At 47.1% G+C, this 27130-nt stretch overlaps 1 protein-coding gene across 5 annotated transcripts in view; it reads left to right on the top strand.

Moving 5' to 3' along the window:
• PIGU (phosphatidylinositol glycan anchor biosynthesis class U) overlaps positions 1–27130 on the top strand; it is a 201486-nt gene that overhangs the window by 137864 nt on the left and 36492 nt on the right. For 3 of the 5 annotated variants that reach the window (XM_039499460.1, XM_039499459.1, XM_039499457.1), the window contains one exon: positions 26245–26309. Coding sequence is in view for 3 of the 5 variants with exons in the window: in XM_039499457.1 (XP_039355391.1) it covers positions 26245–26309 (65 nt within the window). In the remaining 2 variants the exon portion in view is untranslated. Of the gene's footprint in view, positions 1–21148; positions 21358–21451; positions 21554–26244; positions 26310–27130 lie in introns of those variants that run through there. The other 2 variants (XM_039499455.1, XM_039499458.1) reach the window with 2 other exon arrangements.

The raw sequence follows: 27130 nt of genomic DNA, 5'->3' as shown, positions 1-27130 counted from the left end.
CTGAAACTGTGCAGCTGAACATCCAGCTGTTAAACTGGGAGGGGGAGAGCAGAGTTTGGAAGTCTTTTTGTGCTGTTCAGTGTTTTATGGGCTGTGGAAATGCAACATTGTGGCAATCCCTATGGTACTTTGTGTCTGTCTGTGTATGTGTAAAACCTTATCAATTAGTGCCAAAGTAATGATTTTCCATGTGTAATACTCCTTATGAATGAAATTTTATAGGTTTTTATTATGTAACAATCGATTACGTAGTGAACAGAAATCAACCTTCAATTGAAATGAAAATGAAACAGCTTTTAATTATGACACAATATATTAAAATCAGTCAATTCTCTGCCTCCAAAGAATCCTTCCAACAGGGCAGGGCATGACACCAGGGGCGGGGGGCTTACACTCACCTGTCACTTTGTCTCGTCTCTGCCTCTTCTGGTTCATGGGCCTTCTGGCCTGAAGTGCCAAGACTTGACATTACCAGGGGTAATAGAGGGTTCAAAAGAGCTGGGGTCCCAGTCACCACTGTTCTCGGTGTCTGGGAGGGATGCAGCCCCCGGGAGCAGTGTGGTGTGGGTACAGCAGAGAGGAGCTGCAGCTGTTCCCAGCAGCCTGTATTGTCCCGGGGCTGCATAACGTGGCTGGCTGCAGGTTTGCAGTATGGCAGTGCCTGCTTCCCTAATAATATCATGTGCCGCAGCAGGGCAGTCTGGCTTTGCATTGGCTCTGCAGCTCCCTGTCTCTTTCCATACTGGCTTTGGCCATTGCAGTGCTTTCCCTGGCAACTGCCACCCACTGTCCTTTGCCACTGCAGCCATCTCCTTGGAAGACTCCTTGTCAGATTCCCCCTCAGTCCTCAGGTGCTGCCACCCCCACTCTGTGTCTTTCAGGTGTTCTAGGGGGGACTCTGTGGTGGTGTCTGCAAACACTTCATCAGGAGTCTTCCAGGGTCTCCCATTTGCCAGCTGTTCTACCATTGATAAGAGCCCTGCCCTTGAGGGTCTGGCCAGTGGAGGGGCCATACTCCCAACAGCTATTACAAAAAATGCCAAACCATTAGAGAGGCTGTAATAACATTTGTTTTACATCAGTTTCTGCCTTTACCTCCCTGAGATTCTTCCCCGGCTTGGGGGAACCTGGGAGATGGAAAGTGGTGTGTGCGCTGGGATTTTGTGTCCGTGCCATATCTGCTGTGCAGCTTTGCCATTGTGCTTTGGCACACAGGGGTGGAGAAGGGGTTGGGAATTATGTTTCTGGCCTGGCTTTGGAGTTTTGCTGTGCCTTGGAGGTTCCTGTACGAGGGATTAGTGGGGTGAATCTGGGACAAGCTGGAGGTCAATCCCTTCTATGTTCCTTTTGGGCTCTCCTGACTCTTGATGACACTGCACTGAGGCGGGTGACTGGGAGGCAGAGAATGGTTACGCTGCCAAGTCGTTCCCCAAGGTGGGTCCCTCCAGAAGTGTTGCAGGAGTGGAAGGGAGTCACGAGCTCTGCCAATGGTGATGGCCAGGCAGCTATTCCTCATAATCGACAAACAAAAATGTTTGTCAGTCTGAGATTTTGCGTTCTCTCCCCTGCAGCAATGTTGAAAGTGCAGAGAAAACAGCTAGGGTTCTGCAGCGATTGCCAGAAGCATTACCTGTTACCAGGCTGAAAGAATGCATGTTCCACAGCGTTTATGGGGAGCTGTACTCTGTGTGGCTTCACAGGCCCGCAATGTCCCTCTCTGCCTCATGTAAAGCGAGAACACCAACCAAACTTCCTTTCCTGTAATCCCTCTCTCAGTAAACTTGGCATTTTACACAAAATAATGTTTTCTTCTTCAACTCTGCCACGGGAGAGGCAAGGGCTGGGCCATTCTTGCCAGCTGCCATTTTGAGGTGGCGAACTGGGTTCGGGGGAGAGTGGCGTACATTAGGCAGGACAGTTGTGGGAATGCAAAAGGCAAATAGGTACATCATGGGCATGTGCCTTCTGCAGCATGGACCTGAAAACAGTAGGTAGACGGGGCTTTAGCTTGAGACAGAGGTTGATTGCCTGGCTGTGAGTAGCCACCATTTAGAAAAGGGGAACGGGTGGGAGAATGGACAGCAGGAGCTGAAGGAGGGAGTCAGGGATCTTGGATTCAGAAAGCCTTTTACCTCACACCCGTCTACAATGGCTGCAGCTGGAGGGTACCTGGGACAGAAGCTATCAAAGCAGTGCTGCATCATCATCATAAATTCAAACGTAAATAGTAAATTATTGAAACCTTTCATGCCGAGGGTCACTCTGTAGGATCAGCATCCTCAGTCCCCATCTGGTTTTCTGCCTGGTTGTTATGAGGCAGGAATTGGGCTCGCCTTCTACCTGGCTGGCATCAGGGTCCTGAGTCCCAAACAGAGCCTGTCTTTCCAGGGAGATCTCTTCACTAGCCCCCTTGTGTGTATGCCCCAATGAGTCTTGTTGGTCATCCTCTGAGGGGGGAAGGAACCACCAGGCTCCACAAGCGGCCTGGGTGATCCAGTTATGTAAAATCCTGTTCAGCTCCCCCAAAAATGGACAGGTGACACGTCCCTTGCTGGACTTCTCCCAGTTAGCCCTCGTTTTCATGTAGGTGCTCCTGAGCCATTTGCTCTTCATCCAGCACCGTGCAGCAGCCTGGTCGTGGCCCCACATGGATGTCTGCCTAGGTATGCCCACAAAAAGGTCTTTATTGAGGGGGCTGGCCACAAGAGTGTCCTGCACCCCTGCTTCTCCCCAGGGTCGCAGCACGGCTCGAGGTGGCTGCTTGAGGCATGTTGCTGGGCTTCTGGAATCCAGGAGCAGATGGACAAAAATCTGGCTGTGCACCAGCTTATAAACAGGAGAGGGGACATCTGGTCAACTTGACCCAGAGCAAGGGAGGACGCAGAGGTAAATAGACACATCAGTAATAGCTGCCTGCAAACCAGTGTAGGATAGCCATTGGAGGACTGCCAAAGCAGTGCTTGGCAGCATTGCATCCACACAGACAAAAGACCAAATTAACTCACTTCACAGCCAAGTTAGTTCACTTTGAAAGAGACCTCTAGAGCAGTGGTTCCCAAACTTTAGCAACCTGTGAACCCCTGTCACTAAAATGTCAAGTCTCCCTCCTAAAAATGAATATTTCCAGGGATTTTCTCCTTTACCTGAGTATAAATTATAAAAGCAGCGATCTTGGAAATATAAAATTTGTTTTTATGACATGCTTTTTACCCACTATTTATTATTAATTATTATTTATCATTACAGTATTTTTATTACATTATGAAAATGGCAAGACTCCTCCAAGATTTCACTTTCGTAGCTTGTATCACTTTGAATAAGCCTGTCATAAGACAAGGCTCCTATGTTTCATCAAGGAGTATCAGATTTGAAACATCATGAAGGTATTTAAGAAGCCAACTCAAAGAGTTCCTCCTACACAAGCATTCAGGTCTTGAGTATTCCAGGCAAACAACGCACATTACAACAAAGCTTAAACTTGTTCTTTGCAATAATTTTAAAAACAACACTAGCTGCCTATTTAATTTAAAAAACAGCAAAAAATATCCACCTCCCTTTCCATTTCTTATAAGGAGTCTTGAAGTTTAAATCTCCTCAGTGTGATAGATCTGCTTGTTTTGATCTGCTTAGCTCTTGGAAGTCCAGGGGCTCTGGACTGCTGGCCCCGTGCTGCCTGGGATCCCTAGGGACAGCTCTGTCCGCCATAAGGGATTTTTTCCCCGAGAATCCGCTGTAACATTTTGTGAACCCCCAGGGGTTCATGAAGCCCAGTTTGGGAACCACTGCTCTAGAGCTTGCCATAAATGTGGGGTCATTGCACTGCAATGAATTGGGTCATGTGAATGCAAATATTTTCAATTAAGTGGAAAATATGTGGATTCCCTCTCCCTCACCCCCGCCCCCCGCAAGCTCTCAGTTACTGTTCTGCGAGCCAGGGTATGACTCCACAACGCACCAACATGCTGCACAGTAACATCCTGTGTGGACCCTGCTACAGCTGAGCTGCACTCCAGGACTTGCACTGCGCTGGAGCAGGATCTACGCAGGACATCACTGGGCAGGAAGCTGGCACGTTGTAGCTTCACACCCTGGCTTGCAGCGCAGCAACTTGCCATGTAGACAAGCCCTCTGTCTCTCTTTGCTTTGCTGTAGAGCTCCCCCTTTTCCTCATGCCTGGAAGTTTCCTGCTGGAATATTAAACAACCCACACATCCTCCCATCTTATGCCCTCCCCTATTTTCTTTTTAAAAGATGAATGAATGCTTACCACCAAATAATAGATCCAGACAAATCACCAGCTTCATCGCTTCTCCATGTCTGGGCATTTTGTGACCTTGAGAAGGGTTGGTCTCAGCCAAGGTGTAGCCTCCCATTCTGTAAGTTTAGTTCAATTTGGAAGGGTCTCCTCGCTATGGCTGTGGGGTGAGTACCATTGCTACTGAAAGCTCATGGCAGCTGGGTTTGGAACCAGCTGAAGGAGCTTCCTGCTCCTTCTCTACTGATCACGTTGATCAGCCTCACCCATGGATGGCTGCTACATTGATCATTCTACATCAGCCCTGGCTTGGACCAGGGGGCTGCTATCCCCAGTGACATTAGCTGGTGGTGTCCCATATTGTCCATCCTCCAGTTTTGTCAGGATTGGGTCTCTTGGCTTAAGCTTGGCTATGCTTTGGGCTGCATTCTGGTGGTTTTAAGATGAGACTAAGACCTGTAAGATTTGGCATCTCTCTTCATTGTATCCTTTGAGGCAGGACAATCAGAGGAAGATTTCTCTCTCAAGGTGGCACCGTGGTTCTGATAAGCAGAGGAGCTGTGCTTTCTCTGGTTGCTGAGGTGGGGGGGGGGGCGCACAGCTCAGCAGAGCTAGGACTGAGTCTTTTTGTTGTAGAAATCTCTTAGTGTGCTCTCTGCAACAGCCTGTTCCCTTAGGGGGAGTGGAAGGAATTGCATTTCTGACAGAGTGTTTTTCACTGCCATGCATCTGTCTTTCAGCCAGGATGGCATGAAAGCTTGGAGACCACATCTGGGCCCACTAAAAAGGGCCAATTACTTTTTTTGCCTTTTCTCCGTGGCAGGAGATATGGATCCGTTCAAAATTTCCCTTGTTTTTGGATGTCATCCCCAAGCTCATAGCCCTGGTCTGTCGCTCCCCTCCCCCTGCACCCCTTCAGTTTTGGGCTATAGTTTGTATGAAAGACACTGTACAAAATAAGGGCCTGATCCTGCAAAGCAAGTGGCCATTGCTCAGCTAGAGGTTAAAAGCGACACAGGTAAGGCTTGCAGGATCAGCCCTGAAGACCTATTGTACTGCATCATTTCAAAGAAAACCATTGGCTCCCAGAGGTTCTCTCTGTATTAATGTAATTGCCAATTGTGCATCTACCTGTGGTCCACCTGGTCTCCACAGCGCTCACAATGGCAATAATCTAGAGAGAGACTCGGGCCAGTCAATGGCCTTATTGATCAGGGACTTGATATGGCTCTACACAAAGAGATGATGTGCCACTAGCTGTAACGTCTTTCCTGGGAGCTGTTTTGTCCACTCCGACCCAGCAGGGCTTGAAGCATTCATCAGTGCTGTGGTCCTGCCGAGGTGGTGGGTCATAACTGAAAGGTCCAGGTCAGATAAAAGCCCCTTGTGATGGGAAGGCAGCACTCCAAAGCCATGACAGGGCATTCAAAGGGGCTGTCCTTGGCTATTACTGCTGCCAGGAAGCCACTTTTCAAAAATTTGATTCCTTTTCATAGCAGGTAACAGCTTCCTCCTGGCTAGACGAGGAGCAGCATGTACTGAGGCTGGATGGAGACCACAGTGACGCCCAAGCGTGCTGCAAAGGGTTTCAGGATCGAGTTTCAGCTTTCAACAGGTGGATGCCTTGCCTATGCTGATGAACACTGGACCCAAAATTCAGCATTGCAGCCCACCTGTGGGAGCAGTAGGGGAAACTGTAGCCCAGGCAGGGCTCAGGCATACTTACCACTAGGCTATGAATAAGAATTTACTGCCACCAAGGGTTCATTAAAGACCATGGTGCCCAGGGCCAGCTTTATTAACTGAGGGGCCCAATTCGAATACCTGGCGGCGGTCTGGGGCTTCGGTGGCACTTCAGTGGTGGGGGGTCTGCTCCGGGTCTTCCGCGGCACCAAAGGACCCTCCCACCGCCGAAATGCCACCAAAGACCACCAGAGCAGACCCCTGCCCCGCCACCAAAATGCCACCGAAGACCCCAGAGTGGACTGCTGCTGGGTGAGTAAAAAAAAAAATTTAAAAAGGCGCCTAAGGCGCGGGGCCCAATTCCAGGGAATCAGGCGAATCAGCTTAAAGCCGGCCCTGACAGTGCCATTGTGGGAGCGCTGAGGATGCACTGCAGATGGAGGATTAGCAGGGTGCTAATTAAGTGACTAGGTGAGAATTTGAAAGAAATGCAGCAGATGGCAGAGAGGCTGGTATTGTGATGTGAGCGTTTGTCAGAGCAGAACACCGAGAACGGAGACAAGATGTGTGGGTGGGCTGAGGATGAGCCTGTGTTGCATTGAGGCAGCTTGAAGTTTTGTTAGCCTCCAAACTCGGTCCATGGTTCCTGGGGTGTTCTGATTTCCCTCCGCATTACTTTTCCTTCCCATGGGAGATACAGCTCTGTCTGTCTCAGGCATGTGTTCCCATCCTGGCTCGTGAACACTAAGGAAAAGGAACTTTTAGTTTTAACAGATGCAGTGCCTGCTTCTCTTCCATCAATCATCTTCTCTTGGCATCAAATAAGAGCCCCACTGTGGCCAACACTGAATTCCTTCTGTAGAAGAAAAAGATCCTATTTACCCTCTTCATTTATGGTGGAGAGGCACACACATCCCAGACATACATCTTAACCTTCCCTTCAGTTTCTGCTCCCTACATCCAGTGCCATTCAGTAGATGACCCCCACCTGAATAAAGGTTTCTACAACCCGGAGGCTGTATATCAGTGGCGAGCATAGTAGTTACCATGCACGGTAATCTACACTCAGGTAACAAACAGTTCTGGGAACCTTCTGGATGAAATACACTATGGGAAGATAAAATATTGTTACAACACTGGGATGACAGTCCTATAAATAACGAAAAGTCCTTGTGGCACCTTAGAAACTAACAAATTTATTTGGGCATAAGCTTTCGTGGGCTAAAACCCACTTCATCAGATGCATGAAGTGAAAAATACAGTAAGCAGTATATATATACAGCACATGAAAAGATGGGAGTTGCCTTACCAAGTGGAGGGGTCAGTCCTAATGAGGCCAATTCAATTAAGGTGGAAGTGCCCTATTCTCAACAGTTGACAAGAAGTGGTGAATATCAAGAGAGGGGAAATTACTTTTGTAGTGCTAATGAGGCCAATGCAATCAAGGTGGACATAGGCCATTTCCAACAGTTGACAAGAAGGTGTGAGTATCAGCAGAGGGAAAATTACTTTTTGTAGTGGCCCATCCACTCCCAGTCTTTATTCAGGCCTAATTCGATGGTGTCCAGTTTGCAAATTAATTCCAGTTCTGCAGTTTCTCATTGAAGTCTGTTTTTGAAGTTTTTTTGTTGAAGAATTGCCACTTTTAAGTCTGTTATTGAGTGTCCAGGTCCTATGATGGTATCCCTTGAATAGATATGCAGACAGAGATGGCAACGGGGTTTAATCCAGGAACCAATCCCTGCAACAGTGTTTTTGTTGTGTGGTGTGTAGTTGCTGGTGAGGTGCCCCAGAAGTCACCTACTACAGAACAAGCCCAACAAAGAAAGTAACAGAACACCACTAGCTGTCACCAGGGCCAGCTCCAGGCACCAGCGGAGGAAGCATGTGCCTGGGGCGGCACATGTTAAGGGGCGGCATTCCATCCATTCTTGGGGCGGCACAGTCCGGGGGGCTTTTTTTTTTTTGCTTCAGCCGTTCAGGCGGCAGTCCAAGTGGCTTTTTTTGTTTGCTTGGGGTGGCAAAAATGGTAGAGCCGGCCCTGGCTGTCACCTACAGCCCCCAAATAAAACCTCTCCAGCGCATCATCAAGGATCTACAACCTATGCTGAAGGACAATCCCTCACACTCACAGACCTTGGGAGACAGGCCAGTCCTCGCTTACAGACAGCCCCCCAACCTGAAGGAAATAATCACCAGCACCTACACACCACACAACAGAAACACTAACCCAGCTTTTTTAATGCTTTTGTTCAAAAAAAAAAAGTTACACTCTGAATAAACTGCCTATAATGTAAATGCATTGCACAATACTGACCTGAAAGAAAATTATTCATGCACCGGATGGTGTGGTTAAGAAGAAAGAGAGAGATGAATAGCATCTTGAAAAGGTGTATTTGTGTTTGCAGGTTATCTAGATTACTCATACTTCTCTACACAGCTCAATACCTTTCTTTTTCCATCTATCCCTCCCATTTACGTAACACCTGAAAAACTAGTTACATTTTGCTAATAGTTGAAGAAGGCCTTGATGCTCTGCTCATTGACTTTAATGGTGTAAGATCAGGACCTAAATAATGGGCTGATTAATTTGTCCTTGACAGCAGAATAATATAACCGCTGCACACACGCACAATGCAGGGAATGCACTACTTCAGGGGTAGGCAACCTGTGGTACAGGTGCCGAAGGCGGCACGTAAGCTGATTTTCAGTGGCACTCACACTGCCCAGGTCCTGGCCACCGGTCCGGGGGGCTCTGCATTTTAATTTAATTTTAAATGAAGCTTCTTAAACATTTGTAAAACCTTATTTACTTTACATACAACAATAGTTTAGTTATATATTATAGACTTATAGAAAGAGACCTTCTAAAAATGTTAAAATGTATTACTGGCACGTGAAACCTTCAATCAGAGTGAATAAATGAAGACTTGGCACACCACTGCTGAAAGGTTGCCAACCCCTGCACTACTTTGATAGCAGAACACTATAACTGCCCATACTGCACACAAGGACTGCACAGTAACAATGTATTTTCATTTGGAACAGAAGAATAACGAAACTTAACCATGAACTTTTTGGGAAGATTCAGATCTGACATTTCAGACACTGAGTTGTGCCCTGGGATCACAACACCACGACCATCTTGCAAAATGTTTTTCAAAAACCTGGAGCAAGAATGCAATAGAAATGAAAAGTCATCCTGTTCCAGTCTGACTCCCAGTGGGATTCGAGAACATGAGTGTGCGCTGTAACTTGCAGACTTACCCTGAGCTGATTGCATCTACCTCGGACAAGTGCCTTACAGCTCTTGCTCTCATTTACCCTTCGCTTGTGGAACTGGGTCAGTGCAGTCAGTATTACTGCCTCAACTGGCACGTGTGTGTGTGACTGTGTTACGAGGAAAGGTGCCAGTGGCTGTCCTCAGGTGAGTCTTTGATCCAGAGACACTCACAGACTTACTCAGTGAATGTGCCCCGGGCTCTGACAGACCCTAAGGGAACATCCACACTTTGAGATGGGGGGTGTAATTTCCGGCTCGAGGAGACAGGCCTGCGCTAGCTCTGGAGCTAGTGTGCTGAAAACAGTGCACTGTAAGCGGCGAGAAGCACTAGCCACCCAAACACTTACCTAGTGTCTCAGATGGGGATGTTCTCCGGGCAGCTACCCTCTCCCACCACCCACGCTGCGCTCTATTTTTAGTGCATTGGTGCTAACCCTGGTGTGACATTTGAGATTCACCTGGGCTATTAAGGGGTTCAGTCAACAGTGGCCTTGCAACTCTGGGTGCCTAGAGTGCTACTCTGCTGTGGCTCATTGCCTTGACACCTACTGCTATCTGACACGCATGGAGGTCTCAGTGAGGCTTCCACTGCCCAGCTGCTCTTTGCGGGGGGACTTCAACAACCCTTCCACCCCTGAGTTGTTCCCATAACATGTCCTCCTGCGGTGCACGGCCTCTCTCACTGTAGCATTCACAAAACCTGATCCAGTTCACGGCTCCTTTCAAGAAACAGTACACAGCAGCCTTTTAGCTTACCTGGAGGTTAATACACTCGCCCCTTCAATCAGAGCACTGAGTTGGCTTACAGTAAAAGTCAAAGACGTTTATTAATAAAAGGACATAGGTTTAACTGGTACCAAGTAGAAGGAATAAGGATAGAAATGGTTACAGACAAACAAAAGTGAAAATATGCTACTAAGACTGAAACTCAGCCTAACAAACTAGTGTCTTTTGTTCACAGATGTTTCCTCACCATAGTCAATCTTCCAGCATGGCTGACTAGTCCATAGCCAGGATCCAAAGACAGAGTTCACAGTTCTTGGTTTCTTTGTCTCCTCAGGCGATGGATAACTTAGGGGTTCTCACACCCTTTCTATATAGTCCAGTAAACCTTACACGTGTCATCCGAGATACACTTCAGACAAAGGTTCCTTTCCCCTGCTGGGTGTAGACACCATGCTGGCTTCTCCTCCACTAGTGATTGGGGAGATTGGTCATCAATGCAGATGACCTTCCTGCAATCTCCAATACAAATGAATAGCCCACTGTCCTTGGCCACATCTCACTTGGGGCATCGGCCCTTTTCCTTTGCCTAGTTTAAACACATTTTAGTCACATATTTCCCGCACATCTGTATAATTCTTTGTAGGTTAACTGTACACACACCATGCAAGAATATGAATGATCAGTGAGTTATTGGTTTTCCATTGATATATTACATGCCACATTTTGGATAAATATCATGACCACAGTGTGTGAGGTGCACTGAGATGATCAGGCCAGCTGAGACTCACTGCTACATACCAGGGAGCTCCTTGCCTTCTGGCATTGGGGTGCCCTCAGGGTCACAGCTGGTATGTCTCCTTGAGCTGGAAATCACCCTCCAGCCCAAAGCATACACATACCATACAGAAGGAGCAATCAAGCCCCTTGTCGATGAGACAGCTACAAACAATGGAGGGACTGCCCAAGGCAGATGGCAGGTTACAGCTAAATAGCGTGGGCACCTTGCAAATGCAGGGACTGGGATATTGGTTTTGCAGCCTGTGTGTGCTGGAGACAAACATGGAGAAGCAGTTCTGAGGGAGACCAACCAACCGGGAAAGTTGACAGCCATTTCAGATTTTGCTGCATTGTGACTCTGCTTGTTTCTGACTTTCAGTCAATATATTCAAGCATCTGAGGACACTGAATTAGGAAAATCCTACTGGGAGCAACAGCCTCTTTTACATATCATGATCAGCTGCATTTCTTAGCATATGAAATACCTAGGGATTCATTGCCTGTTGTCATGTGGCTGCCCAGGTTGATAAAGGCAGTTTGCTCTATGGAAGTAGAGAAGACAGTGAGAGGATGGATCAGCCGCTGACTGAGTCTTTTAATAAATCATATATTTAGGGTTTCTGGTTTTAGATTTTAACCTATGAACACTGATTAAAAACCCCCACTTCTGATATAAAAGAAAAAGAAACGGTTGTATACCCAATAATCACTGGAAAAAACCCTGGAACTTTTTATTGGCTTCACCCCTTTCCCAATGCAGTTTGTACAGGCAATATCCCCATTCCCTGGCTTGTACTTAAGGACTTGTCCACATGGAGCAATAATGCAGACTACAGCGGTGTGATTTCTTAAGCATACTGACCTGTTACACATTAATTGATCCAGTAGATTCGGCTGGTGCACACTAAAGGTGCTTTAGTGTACCTCAATTCAGTGCTGTTTGAAACAGTCTATGTGTATATACAAAGAGAGAGCCTTGTAAAATCCCAGGTTTTAGACACCTACAAAGAACTCAAAATTTGCTAAAAAATAACCCCCCCCAAAATGAAGTTTATAATCCCTGAAAAACAGAAACCCTCTACATATTTTTAAAACCTCACATTCATACAAAGTGATGTAACTTGTCTGTAAAAAAGAGTCTTGGAAAGAATTAAGGCTGAAATTTTCGAAGCTCCATTTGGCAGCTTACAGCAACTTTTGTATTGTCCTTCCCCTAGCCCCATGTCCAGCATATAGCAAGGTATAGTGTGGATAAGGGGGGACACACTTATCTAAAGATCTCCAGAAGAACAGCCGCAACGTTTTTGTGTGAACCTGCTTTCACACGCAACGATCCATATTTGCGCACACAAACCAGGTTTGTGCTTGTCAAACTACCCAGCATGTGTGTGGACAAGTGCCCACTTGTGCTTGCAAAAGTGCATATTGTTTGCACATATGGCTGTGCTCACACAATGTTTATATTCCAGTTTAAGAGCCAACCCATATTGGTCTTCAGGCACGTTGCTATAAAAAAAAGAATTGTGTAGTAAATTCTACTATAGTCTATATAAGTTCTTACACCACACTCATCACTGTAGTATCTGAGCCCTGTCCTCACTAGTGCAAAAGTGACCTTTGGCAAGTCAGTTAGCCTCCCTGTGCCTCAGTTTTCCCATCTGTAAAATGGGGATGATGATACCCTGCCCTTTGTAAAACACTTTGAAATGTACTGATGCAATACACTAGATAATAGCTGGGTATTATATTATTATTATTATTATTATTAATTAAGCAATGTAAACACATTGGTCACGTTATTTGTTTTCTCATCCTCTCCCCAGCAGAGAAGCATGTGCAAGGGAGTGTCTTGTTTTGGTATGGACTTCTGTTTGTTTCTTTTTGTTTTTAAAATATACCTGTTGCTCTGTGTATACGTTAGAGAGGGCAAGGTCAAAGAGCAGAAGTGCGGGAGGTTGGTAACGGGCCATAGTTCCGGAAGGAATTCATTCACAATCTCGGCCCGGCCCACGGAGAACGTTCTGTCTCCCAAACAGACAAGCTTTACCATGATTGCTGAGCGTTCCATCATGCCAGAGGAGTGGAGTTGTCAACCACAGCCTCTATCTTGGAGCTTCAGACTCTTTTTTTGGTACCCTGGGCCCAAGCCATGACATGCTTTGAAAATAAGGACCAAGACCTTGAACTTGTTTTGACATTCTGTGAGAAACCAGTGTAGGCAGCAGAAGACAGACATGATGTGCTCATGGTAACCCATGTTGCTGAGGAAATGTGCTGCCACGTTCTGTACTAGTTGGAGTTGCCTAAGCACTGAAGGCTTCGTGGTGAGGTACAGGACAGTGCAGAGGTGCCCAAGGTCTGAATTTTAAGTGAGGCCAGATCTTGGTCCATCGGGATGGCATGGAGTCTCCTAAGCCAACTGAAGATGGTAGAAAGTGTTACTCATGGACACTATGTGACAGCTCAGCATCAGCAAGGAATCTAAGAGCATTCTTAAACTATGGATGGAATTGACTGATTGTGGGTGTGTCTCTTCAACCAAAGGAGGCTGCACCGTGGCTGCCAGCTCTTCAAAACACTTCCCGCTGCCCACCAGCATCATCTCTGCCTTGCTTAAGTTCAGTATCAACTAGCTGTTCTTCATCCAGGAGCTGACTTCATTCGAGCACTGGGCCATCCTGATGGCTGTGGTATGCTCCTATGTGGTGAAGGATAGGCAGAACTGTGTGTCATTTGCATATTGCTGGCAGCTTAGTCCATGCCATCTGGCCAATTCACCTGGCTGCATGTAGATGTCAAAAAGGACTGGAAAGAGAATTGATCCTTGTGAGACACCATTAGGCAAGGGGTCTCGCGGGGAGGGCAGGGGAGGAACAGTTTCCCATCACTACTCATTGCATGGGTTCCTCCAGCAGTGACTCAAAACACATGATAGCCTTACCGGGGACCCCTGCCACCTCTCTCAGGAGAGACAGCCGTATCTCATGGCCAACCATGTCAAATGCGGCAGTGAGGCCCAGGAGGATGACAGGAGATCACCCATCCAAGTCACTAAAGCAGTTTCAGTTCCATGTCCTGGTCAGAATCCAGATTGTGCCAGGTCTAGAATACAGTAACAATTTACATTAGAGGTAGTTGGGGAAGCATCAGAATCAGGAAAGCCATAATTGGCTCCATGAGGCCACACCCCCTCCGATCCTGCGCTGAGCAGATCTTGGTTTATCTGAGCCAAAATATGTTAGTATAGCAAGGGGATGATGGAAGGCCAGCAAGAAAAGGATGGAAAGGTCAACAGGAGACCAAATTGGGCTGTCCAGGAGTGGAAAACAATCCCATCTCAGTTAGTCTAGCACAGGGGTGGCCAAAGTGCAGCCAGTTAAGTTCTATCACGTGATCTGAATCCTTCCATCCTTCTGTATATGGAGATGTGGCCTGCCAGAATCAAGGCAAAGTATTCATTACACAGCTGGGACCTGTAGTATCCACCTTCGCATTACAAAGGAGGACAGCTGTGAAACCTGCTCCACTTTATGCGAAGTGCAGCCTTTGGTCTCTGGGCAATATCTCAATGTGTTCCTTGACTAATCCCACCAGTGCTTGAGATCTGCATGTTCTAATGCCTGATCCAGGACCAATATCATAATGCCATTTAGCTTATGAATACCAAGGAGGCAGGGTCATCAGAATGTCCATAAGACATTATATATATTTTACCAGTCGTTCTGAGACAGATACACACGTGCTGTGACTAACGTCTCATGCTACAAAGCATGTGGCTCTCTGAATAGCCCTGGACCTTCTCCCCCTGAAATCCAAACTTGAGCATTTTTATTTAATAGCCACTTTTTCTTTCATGTGCAGCAGTAAGATAATTAAGCCTCATTGTAAGCAGCCATTCTACAGCAATTATCCAGTCCTCTATGTGGCTACATTAGTGCCTCTTTGTGGCCTGAAACCCTGTATCTGTGTTTGAAATGTGAGTCTTACACTCAAAATATCATTCAAGGGGGTGGAGCATGCATATGTCTGAGTGGTGGGGAGGGGAGATGATTTCCTGATAGGAAATTTGTCTCTTGGTAGGATTCTTCCACTATTATACTGGAGTGACAGCACTGCTATAATGACAGGTTGCAGGGTAGCAGCCGTGTTAGTCTGTATCCGCAAAAAGAACAGGAGTACTGGTGGCACCTTAGAGACTAACAAATTTATTTGAGCATATATTATTTGCTCAAATAAATTTGTTAGTCTCTAAGGTGCCACAAGTACTCCTGTTCTTTTAGCACTGCTATAGTTCAAGTTGAGCATCATTTTCTGCTTAAAGTCGACTATTCTAGGTGTTCTAAAATATACATACCGACTTGGATTGTCTTGAAAGTTGCTGTGTCTCGTGAGGGTGTGTGGTAGGGTTAGTTATCCAGATTTGGGGTAATTTTAGGAAGGGGTTTCTCAGATAGAGCCCCCCACCCCCAAAAATCAGCTGTTTACAAAATCACCTCCTTCTTCTAACTATTTTTTTGCACACTTGTGGGAATCCAGCCATGGCCATAATCCTCCCCAATTCATTTCAGTTGCTCAGGACTTATCTCGGCTAGTGCAGGGCACCCACTGCCCCTTTGAGGAAGCAACATTGGAAAAGTTATTAAGGGTAAGTTTGTAAATGTTGTTGCCATGAGCTAGATGCTCCTAGAAGAGGGAAATGTGCATGTGCAGCAAGACTAGGGCTCTGGTAAAGCTAGATTTCCAGGCAGTCCCTTGTCAGAGAAACTGGCTGACTCATGATGACCTGCTATGGTTATTGAACCTGAATTGTACCCATGCAGTGAGAGATCAAGCCCCACCCTGGGCAGCTTTCAGAGAACGTGTGCTGTGCACATTCATCGCTTTCTGCCTGCATTCTGCAGGGGCTGCTTTTGGAAGTTTTCCCCTGAAACCAAAATTTCAGATTGAAGAGCACTGTGTTACAGTGCTCTGAGATCCACAGGCGGGCTCTGGTTTTATTGCAGTTAATTAAAAGGACAGAAGATACTGACACACACACTAGTACTTTGCCCCTCACTGATGCTCCCGAACACTTTGGGAACAGATCACATGAGCCGTGCAGGACAAAATCTAACGTCTCCTCTTTGCTATGGCTGAACTTGGGTTTAAATGAGGAGCTATTTGCACCTGGCCCACACCCAAACACTGAGTTCACTTCACACAAACTGTCCCAGGCTTGCAAAATATTACTACCCCTTTGGCCTTGCCCTGAGGATTCCTTCTGTGATACTGCTTTCACTTCCCCCTCTCTGTCATGCCTGCCACCAGAAAGCTGCCAAGCCCCATGGCAAGGTGACGTCCATATACATCTTCATGGACACAACCGACAGAACTCAGCACTGAAATGAAGCACACTTGATCCCTGGATGTGAACATGCACCTCTCTTCGTATCACAATCACAGCCCTGCCAAGCTGCTCAACCATCTTCCATTGGTGGTAAACCCAACTGTAGACCAGCCACTGGCATTTTGTCTGGGCCTGCAAGCACTTCCAGCATTCCAGCCACTGATAGTAGTGCAGTGATTTTAACAAAAAGCTAGCCAGTCTGTAAAACTGCTCAAATGCTTTGGGATCTTGGGTTGAAAGGCACCCAATAAATGTCCATTTTTAATAATATTGTAACATTCGTCGGTAGCAAACATTCTGCATCAGCAAGCTACACAACAGGTTCTTCAGGAGATGAAGCACAAAATAACTTCCCCAACTGAGGGAGTCTCAAGGAGGAAGAAGATGATCTTTCCTGTACACCTGTGGCAGGAAACTGGGGCAATTCCCAAAGTCTTGCGAAAAGAACCATGGGTCTTTAATAACTGCAAGGGACCAAGGTGTTGGTTAGCTCTGGGATCTCCTACTGGAGGAGTATTTGAGCAAATCTATGCTCCAGAAATAATGGCTGCATTTGTCACGAATTACTCTTTTTACCTTTATCTCTAGTTGGCTTTTGTGCTCCAATTAAGTAAAAACTGCTAGGGGCATGATTTTCCATCTGACTCATGGGCTCGTCTCTGGGTTATTTCTATTCCCTCTCATCTCTCAGGAATGAGTCAGTCTGTGCTTCTGCTGCAGCGTACATGGTATCTCTGAGGTTGTCCAAATCAACATCAATGTGGTGGGTTTAATCACGACACTGTCTTCTGGTTATTCAGCAAGGTAGGGTTCTTAGGCAATTGCGATCCATGAAGCTGGTTCAGAATGGTGTTATTCAGTTAGCAATCACTTCTAGAAAGGACATGTGAGCTTGATGAGAAATCTCAGGGGAACATTGTTAACAAATATGAGCAAGGTGCTGTGCTGCAAACAAAACAGTCAGCATTTTCTACTCGCTCTTTACAAATGCCTGCATGAGTAAATCAACTAGAATAAATCAAATCTGACTCATAGAATATGTCAGTCCTGATAAATCCTTGGGGCCATCTAGTCCAGTATGCTGCTTCCAGCAGTGTCCATGCAATCCCCAGTGCAAATAGGAGGCAAACTCTACAAATTGCTTCCACTGCCATCATGATGCACCAAGCCATCTGGTCCTTGGGAGGAACGTTTCCTGCCTGCCTAAGTGAACTGTGTTCCCCCTGAAGCATGAGAATGATAATTCTTATTATTTTCTGGCCAGATTGTATCTGCCATTGTACAGGTACAAAAGGGGGAATGTAGTCAGGATGCAGGGAGCCATCTGCAATTTGTGCATCCATGCAGGAAGCAGATGGGCTAGCTTCCTTAGCAGTGCTCCAGGCCCCAAATAGGGAGTGGCTGGATGTTTGCAGGGCCCTGCCTACCATATTATTATTACTATTTGTATTGTGGTAGCACCTAGGGGCTCTGATCGTGAATGAAGGCCCCTCTGCTCTAGGTGCTGAACAAACACAGAACAAAGAGATGGCCCCTGCCCCAAAGAGCTAACAATCTACCTTCTACATCCATTAGCCCTTGTAGGCTGGTGGTGGGAAGCACGCATGCAGCACCCTTTTAAAGGATCTTGCCTCTGCTGACTTTGTCCCAGAAGCATTCTGCCTTTCTCAGCAACTGCAGGGGCGCAGAAATGGTGCATTTCTCCCCCTCCATCCACACAAGTGGCTGAAAATCTACAATCTAGATCTGAAATTGCATAGCTACATTACAAATATTGTGGTCAGGAATAAATGTATAAATGCAGCCACATTATATGACCGAGAATTCCACAAGATGACTGGATGCTATGAAAATAAGTATTTTCTTTGACTGATTCAGTATTTGCCACCATGTGAAGTATTTCTCTGTTTTCTAATATCTGAGTAAAATGGATGGGCTGAGGTTTGTACCCCATCTTTCACGTTTTTTTTAATAGATTACTTAAGTCCCTTCTTATTCTCGTTTCCAGACTAAATGATTGGTCTCATAGTTTTGGCAAAAGTACCAGAAAATTTAATCCAAAGAGCTTTCTTAACAAATATCCAGGAACATATAACATCAGAGTTTTCCATTTGCCAGTTATAAGCCTCCAAATTAAGAAAATATTTCTTACTTATTAATAAAGGGCAAACTGCCTGCCTTTATGTGCTGCTTCACAAAACACTGAGATCCAATCCTAAATCACCAGTGGTCTGAAGAAGGATGTAACAGCACTTGGGTTTTGAGGAGACCTGAATAAAAATTGTGCTCTTTAGAATCATTTCCTTCAAACATGAAAAGGCTTGAGTACCTTGATTCAGCAAAGCTATAAAGGACAGCATTTCCAAACCCTATACTGTCCCTGAAACATAGAGGTGACAGGAATGAAATGGATTACAGTGGCTGGCTCAGAGATCTCATCTATGGAAGGTCTGCAGAATAAGGACATGATGCCACCTGTCGTCAAAGCAGCAGCAAAACACAAAGCTCTTCCAGCCCAGGTTTATCCTACAGGCAGATTGTTTATCAACATCTGAAGGATAAACTAGAAACGGTGGATTTGGTATTTTACCTTGCAGATTCATTTTCTGCATGAGTCCCACCACACCCCCCACTACCACCAATTTTGGAATGAACTGTGTTTTTTCCACTTGTTGAGATTTTGGTTCCTCTGGCAAGAACTTGTACCGCTTTTACCAATCTAACCTAACACTACCCGGACTGAGACTCAGGTGGGTTTACAGATTTGAGAGTATCCTACTCAGAAACTGTATTTACAAGTAAGACCAAAATATTGCTGTATGTGAGAGAGAAACACAATGGGCTATGCCTAGCAGTACCCACACCAGCACCAGGAGAGCAGACCATGGAACCTCTTGGACAATGGTTCCCAAGACTCTAAGCCCAAAGGCCACAGTTCCAGATGCACACTCATACTGGTGAATGAAGGGCTGGATGGAGATCCAGGTTGCTGCCTGGCAGAGCTCAACCACAAGATGGCCTTGTCCTGAGCTGAGGGAAGCTATGTCCTTACTGGAATGAGCTTTCATACCCAGGGCAAAAAGGGAAACTCAGCCAAACAGGTTTTGTTTGTCCGTGTGACAGCAACTCATCTCTCGCTGACCTCAATACTTTTCCTCTTTTCTGGGACCTCTGAAGAGCACCTAGTCTGCGGTGGTCTCTCGACCTATGCAGAGAGCACTTCAGTGCTCTCACCCGACCTGAGGGGTATGCCCCAGAGTCGTGTTGGGTGCAGTGGGGCCAGGGGGCAGACAGATGGCACCTAGATGCTGATTGCTCTGAGAACCTTGTTGAACAATAAGAACAGGGCAAGGGCCACCCTAACTTAGGGTTGCCAGGTGTCCGGTTTTCGACCAGAACACCCGGTCGAAAAGGGACCCTGGTGGCCGCTGACCAGGACATTCAAAGTCTGGTCAGTGGCACAGTGGGGCTAAGGCAAGGTCCTGACTCCGTGCAGTACCCAGAAGCGGCGACATGTCCCTGTGGCCCTTAAGTGTAGGAGCAGCCAGGGGGTTCCAGGCGCTGTCCCCGCCCCGAGAGCCGGCACCACAGCTTGCCAGCTCCCGTTGATCAGGAACCACAGCCAGTGGGAGCTGCGGGGGCAGCACGTGTGGGCGAGGGCAGGGCACAGAGCCTCCCTGACAGCCCCTGCGCTTAGGAGCCAGAGGACATGTCATGGCTTCTGGAAGCAACCTCAGGTAAGTGCCACTTGGAGCCCGCCACACACCCCAAACCCCTTCTCGCACTCCAACTCCCTCCTGGAGCCTGCACCCTGACCCCCTCTTACACCCCAACAACCTGCCCCAGCCCAGAACCCCCTCCTGCACTTTGAACCCCTCATCTCTGAACCACACCAGAGCCCACACCCCTGCCCCAGCCCTGCGCCCCCTCCTGCACCCTAAATACCTCATCCCCAGCCCCACAACAAAGCCCACACCCCCAGCCAGAGCCCTCACCCCCCCACATACACATGCCAACCCTCTGCTCCAGCCCAGAGCCCCCTCCTACACCCTGAGCCTCTCATTTCTGACCATACCCCAGAGCCTGCACCTCCAGCTGGAGCCCTCACCTCCTTCCGTTCCTCTGCCCCAGCCTGGTGAAAATAAGCAAGTGAGTGAGGGTGGGTGAGAGTGAGTGACAGAGGGAGGGGGCAAGCAGGTGGCATGGCCTTGGAGAAGGGGCAGGGGCTCAGAGGAATGGCAAGGGTGTTTGGTTTTCTGCAATCAGAAAGTTGGCAACCCTATCCTGAGGGGGAACCAGGGGTGGCTCCAGGTCCCAGCACGCCAAGCGTGTGCTTGGGGCGGCATGCCGCAGGGGGGCGCTCTGCCAGTCACCGGGAGGGTGGCAGGCGGCTCTGATGGACTGCCCGCAGGCGTCCCTGTGGAGGGTCCACTGGTCCCACGGCTTCGATAGAGCATCCACAGGCACGCCTGCGGGAGGTCCACTGGAGCTGTGGGACCAGCGGACCCTCCGCAGGCACATCTGCGGGAGGTCCACCGGAGCCGCGGGACTGGCGAGCGGCAGAGCGCCCCCCGCAGCATGCCACCGTGCTTGGGGCAGCAAAATGGCTAGAGCCGCCCCTGGGGGGGAATCCATCCAGAGTGGGGGAGCAGTGGTTGTGGCCATGGCAGAAGGGAGAGCCACCCACCAGGCTGCTGCAGTGAGAAGCCAGGACGAGGGCTGGAAGACAGCAGAACCATGGGTAGAGCCCTGCGTGGATACAAAATGTGTATCTGCAGCCGATCCGCAGATAGGTTTGCAGGGATCTAACCATGAGCGCTCTCCCTGGAAGCCCCTCGAGGCTGTGGGGCTCCTCTCCTGCCCCAGATGTTGCAATCACACTCAGCAGAGCTTGGGAGCAGCTGGTCTGGGGACCACCCACTATTTCGCATCCCTCCTAGGCTTGTCCGAATACGCTGCCCGTAGCTTGCACGAGGTCTCGGGAAGCTGAAGGCGACTAGATCGCAGAGGACCCTGGGAGTTGTAGTCTTTTGTGCAAGACTGAACCATAGGCGCCCCGCTCCTAAGCCCAAGCTGGGAACTACAACCCGCGCTGAGGTCGTTGTTCCCCCGCTAAGATGGCGGCTCCCTTGGTGCTGGGGATTGTGGTGGCCGTCACAGTCCGGGCCGTGCTGTACCGGTCCAGCCTGGCCGGGTTCATCTCCGAGCGGGTCGAGGTGGCGTCTCCTTTAAACGCCTGGAAGCGAGGTGAGACCTGCGGGGTAGCAGGCCCGGGCCCGGCCCTGAGGGAGCAGCCCCCTCCCCCTCCTCCCGGGCCCGGCCCTGAGGGAGCAGCCCCCTCCGCCCCGCACCCCTCTTCCCCCCGGGCCCGGCCCTGAGGGAGCAGCCTTCCCCCCTGCCTCGGGCTCGATGAATGGGCTGCTGGACCCCGCCCCGGCCCGAGGTGAGCCCTGCAGGGCGGTGCGCCTCCCTGACAGGACTGGCGGTTAACACCGGTCCCGAGCGGCGCAGCGCTTTGCAGACAAGCAGCGTGACAGGCCCCTGCTAGCAGGACTTCCTGGGCCAGGCGGTTTGGGGCTAAGTTGCGAGGGGCTAAGCAGGGGCCGGCAGCCTTTCAGTAGTGGTGTGCGGAGTCTTCATTTATTCCCGCTGATTTAATACATTTTAACGCATTTAGAAGGTCTCTTTCTAGAAGTCTATAATATATAACTAAACCATTGTTGTATGTAAAGTAAATGGTTTTTAAAATGTTTAAGAAACTTCATTTAAAATTAAGTTAAAATGCAGAGCCCCCTGGACTGGTGGCCAGGACCTGGGCAGTGTGAGTGCCACTGAAAAGCAGCTCGCGTGCCATAGGTTGCCTCCCCTGGGCTAGAGCCTGCAAGATGTGGCTCTCTCGCGCATGTTTGTAGCTGGCTGCGAACCCTTGGCATGGGAATAGGAATGGGATCAAAGTACCCCCTGTAGGCAGGAGGCCAAGGCTCTTCCCAGAAGCAGAAGCCCTTGGACTGGAGCTGGCAGTTCTGGGGAGAGAGACAAGAACTCTCAGAGTAATTTCCTTGCTTCTGGTTCTTCTTATAAAACCCAATTCAGTGGCCAAAAGAGGCTTGATGCAGTCTCTTCCTTCCTGGTCTGGAACAGCTTGTGAGCCCCACCTCAGAATAGGCCAGTGTTTAGAGAGCTCTCCTGGAGGTGGGAAACCCTGTTCAAGTCTTTTCTCCCACTCTGGCTGCGAGGAGGGGAGGCAAATTGAACCTGGGTCTCCCACATCCCAGGTGAGTGCTCTAACCACTAGGATTAAAGTGATAAGGTGGGCAGCACCACTTCCTCCTGCTATTTTATGTGGCGCATGATAGGTGCCTAACTCAGAAAGCCTGCATTACAAAATTAAGTTGACTTAAGTTACGTTGACATATGGTCGCCCTGGTCTGAAAGCTGGAGCCATTGGCTGATGTAAACAATGCAGTGTCTACACTGACATTGCATCAACCTCACTACATCGACCTAAGCTCTATGCCTCTCACGGAGGTGGAGTTTTTAGGTTGGTGACGTACATCAGTGGGAGCAACATTGTAGTGTAGACGCTTACAGAGTTGTTGACCTAACTCTGCAGTATAGACCAGGGCTTGTTCTCGGAAGAAATGGCTTAGACACTTAAGCTGCCTGACTCCAGGAGAGGGGTTCCTAGTTGTGGATCCCTAGCAGAAAGAGGTGACTAACTCTGGCTGAGAGAGGAGAGTTTTAGGATACACCCCTCTTCTTAACATCTTCCATTGGCTGGCCAAGGTGGGAAGCCACAAAGCTTGCTGGCTTTTATGGATTGCATTCTATAGGTTCCTATCTCTTCCCATTCAGAGCCTAGGTGCCTAACTCAGGCTTTGTGGATCCCACTGTTGTTCTAGTGATTTTCTCGGTGCCTAAAAGTTAAGCACCACAACTCTCAGCATTGCAACACCTAAGTCCCTTTGTGGATCTGAGTCCATATTCTTCAAGATTTTACAACCAGTAGATTTCATCCGCCCACACCTATTTTTTTATTCATATATTGGAAGAGTAAAACAAGCTTTCCAGCTTTTTCAGCTCCTGGTTGGCTTCTTAACACTGAATGCAATAACCTTTGAACTAAACTACAGGTCTGTCACATCTTGCGCTGGGGTTAGGTTCCGCAGTCAGCGCGTAAAGTAAAAATTGCGTATAGTCAAAATGACCTTTGAAAATCCCTTAAATCACCCATAAAGTACAGTTTTGTGTATACAACCCTGTATAGTACTATGTATTGTATACAGCAATGTACAGTACAGTATAAAATAAATACTACATATGCAAAATATAATTTTACAGTATTTTTAATAACATAACAGATGGAAGAATGAAAGAATAAAAGATGAAAACAGTACAGTACTGTAAACCTGAACAGTCACCAGTCATCCTGGATATTCTTGCTAGTTTTGTATTGTACACACGCCAATGATTAGTCTTCCTCTTCCCCTGATAACACTATAACTGAGTCGTCAGGGCTTGATGTCGATCCAGGAGACGATGGGTCAGGCTTGGGTGACGGAGAGCGAGTCGTAGACGAAGTGGTTGGCTCTGGTTCAACTTGAGAAGTTGATTATGTAGGCTCTGCTTCTGCTGGTTGTTTTTTCTTTAAAAACATGGTGTTTGGCAACTGTTGCTGTTGTCTCTTGAGCTCCTCAAACATTTCTTGGTATGGTCTCAAATCATCCATAATACTACGTGTGATTTTGAGGCATCGTTCCGTAGAAGAATCATATTCAGAAATTAAATCATGCAAGTATTTTGCTGCTTGGAACACTTCAGAAAATTTATGAAGATTCCAAGTTGCTGGCTCTTCCTGTTCGTCGTCATCTTCGTCTTCTGTAGACGATTTTATCAGTTTCTCTAACTCTTCGTTAGTCAATGTTTCTCTGTTGCCCTTAATTAATTCCTCAGTTTCTTCCTCGAGGATGTTGATGAAGCCATTACCACCCACTTGCCTGGCCACCTGAACAATGAGTTTCACTTCTTTGTCAATGGTCGGGAAACCCTTAAAATCATTCACACAGTCTTCCCATAGATTTCGACAACATGCATTGACTGTTTCAGGCTTAATTGCATCCACTGCCTGCTTAATGTAAGTGATGCAATTAGCAATAAGGACTTCCAGCACTCCATTACATTAACATTGGGATCAGCATCCATAGCGGTAAGGATCCGTGAGAATGTAAGCCTCATGTACGTGGCCTTGAAACAGCTAATGACGCCTTGGTTGAGAGGTTGGAGTATGGAGGTGGTATTGGGGCGGGGGAGAAAGACGACTTCAGCATTGTTATGCGCAAACCGGAGTGCCGCAGGGTGGCCAGGAGCATTGTCTATGATCAGCCACACTTTAAAGTCAACTCCTTTCTCTACAAGGTACTGCTTGACCTCCAGAATGAAACATTTGTGGAACCAATCCAGAAATAATGCTGCTGTCACCTAAGCCTTTTTATTTGATTGCCAGAACACAGGCAGGAGATTTTTGTTCTTGCCTTTTAGGGCACGGGGATTTGCAGCCCTGTATAGCAAGCCCAGCTTTAAATGTTCAGCCGCATTGCCACAAAGCAACACAGTCACATGGTCTTTAGCTGCTTTGAAACCAGGGGCTTCTCTTTCTGATTTCAAAATGTAAGTGCAAGTAGGCATTTTTTTCCAGAAGAGCCTAGTCTCATCAGCATTAAAAACTTGTTCTGGAAGATAGTCCCTTTCCTCTATGATTTTCTTTAATTGTTTGGGGTAGGCTTTTGCTCCTCCTCAGTGGCAGATGCAGCTTCACCAGTAGTCTGCACGTTTTTGAGGTTGAAGCGGTTCCTAAAACTGTTAAGCCAACCTTGGCTGGATTTGAATTCCTTCTTAGCAGAAGGCTGTCCCTCTTCGACGGGAGGTTTGAAGAGCGCATAGATGCTAAGAGCCTTTTCTCGCAACATGTTGCCGTTGATAGGCATGTGTTTACGGTTCATGTCTTCCAGCCATAAGTTTAATGCCTTTTCAGTCTTCAGTAAAGTCTTATCACACACTTGGCTCATCACCTTAGCAGTTACTGGAGCACTTGATGCCACAGCTTGACGAATTTCTCTCTCTCGAATCTTGATGGCGCAGATGCTAGATTCGTTGTGGCGATATTTACGTGCCACATTAGTGATGGACATACCATCTCTCAATAAGTCCAACACAACCAGTTTTTCCTCCAGCGTTGGAACACATTGCTGTTTCTTTGGTTGAGTGCCAGATGAAGTAGGTGACTTGCGTTTAGGAGCCATGTTATACAAAAAATACATACTGTATTTTTAAACAGTACAGGTACAGTAGAATTTTACTCAGCGTGGCGAGATGCACACAGTATGAGAGGCACAGGGGGACTGAGTACTGTAGTGGGAACAGGAGATTCGCTTCTCCCATCTCACGCTCTGGGGCATACGCACTATTTAAACTGTTTGGGTTTTTTGCCAACCCTCCAGGGTTATTATAGGGGAGAACCTTATCACAGACCTAAAGACATGCTGTTGCTCTCAAGTCCCCCCCCAAAAATATTTTTTTGTATTGTGTACATCTGGTTTAGGACTGTAAAAGTGACATTCAGGGCTGTCCCATGTCTCTCTAGCCAAACACAGTAGTTCCCTTCAAAATGTAGTTTCCCTTCAAGATGTGCAACTTACTAATGGCTTGATGCCTGCTTAGGGAATGGAAAATTTTATCAGCATGGACTAGGTATTAGTTTTGTGGGTGTGGCTGTTATTTCAGAAGAAATGTAATGTGAGAAAATCGGAGACAGTAGCATGCCTTATCAATCAGACACAAGACACATTCTGTGTACAGTTAATTGAAAAACATCCCAACTGTAATATTTTTAATTGCCTGAAACAAATAGTTAAATCATACCATGTGGTGTCAATTTTGACATATTTGCCTGGTAGAAATAAACCAGAAAACACCTTATTCTAGTTGCTTTGTCAGTTTTGTGTGATCTGTTCAGGCAGAGATTCATTTTGAAATTCTTGTGATCACAGATATTTTAAAAGTTATAATTCTACCATTGTGAGATTTGCTATGTCTCCAGTCCACAGAATCCTAATGTGGATATCTTGTGTGTTTCAGTTGTTGAAGGGCTAGCTTTGCTGGATTTGGGTGTCTCGCCCTATTCTGGAGATGTCTTCCATGAAGTAAGTGAATGTGTTTCATTTTTCTAGCGTAATAGTACATACTATCTTATCTACTTACACAGTGCCTTTAAATGTCCAGCTATATGTGTGTGTGCTACTGTGTGAATTTAAAAAAATTAATGACTTGATTTATAAACTTCAGAATCATGTAGTTGTCTGTGTAACAAATATACAAGCAAGTCTCATCTTATGCGCATTTAACATGCGTGAATTCAGCTTTGCGCAGTCGACAAAAAAAAGAGAGAAATGACAATTTTAATACAGTACCTGTAGTGCAGGCGATTCCACCCACCATTACATTCAATGTAATTTTGACTATACACAATTTTTGCTTTACGCGCTGATAGCGGAACGTAACCCCAGCGTAAGATGAGACTCGCCTGTATGCAGTTAGTAGCCCTGCTACAAAGTAGTGTTCATGACAGCGCAGCTGGCTGCTGCAAAATTAATTGACATTGTAACTGGTGATTATTATTGCGTATGCAAAATTAAAACCAGAGGAATTCATTAGCTGCAAATATTCTGTTCACATGCAAATTTTCCTAGCAGAAAAGAGATAATAGAAATGCAGATATTGGTGTTATTGGCATTCTGAACAGAATTGTTCCAGACAGAAATGTTTTCATTTTCTAAATATAATGCACTAGTGTATCAAGACAAGAAACAAACATCAGGTTATGACACTCTTCACAGGAGTCATGAACATATCTGTTGGCTTATCCGTGATCATGCCTGTGGTGTGTGTCATCCAGGCTAGCACTAATAACACTGATACGGTTATTGGGTGGTGTGCTCCTGCATGTCCCTACATTTTGCAGTAA

Source organism: Mauremys reevesii, linkage group 13 (assembly GCF_016161935.1).
Source record: "Mauremys reevesii isolate NIE-2019 linkage group 13, ASM1616193v1, whole genome shotgun sequence".
In the NCBI taxonomy this organism is placed as follows: domain Eukaryota; kingdom Metazoa; phylum Chordata; order Testudines; family Geoemydidae; genus Mauremys; species Mauremys reevesii.
The sequence above is the reverse complement of the archived record's forward strand: the minus strand, read 5'-3'. Positions and strand labels throughout refer to the sequence as shown.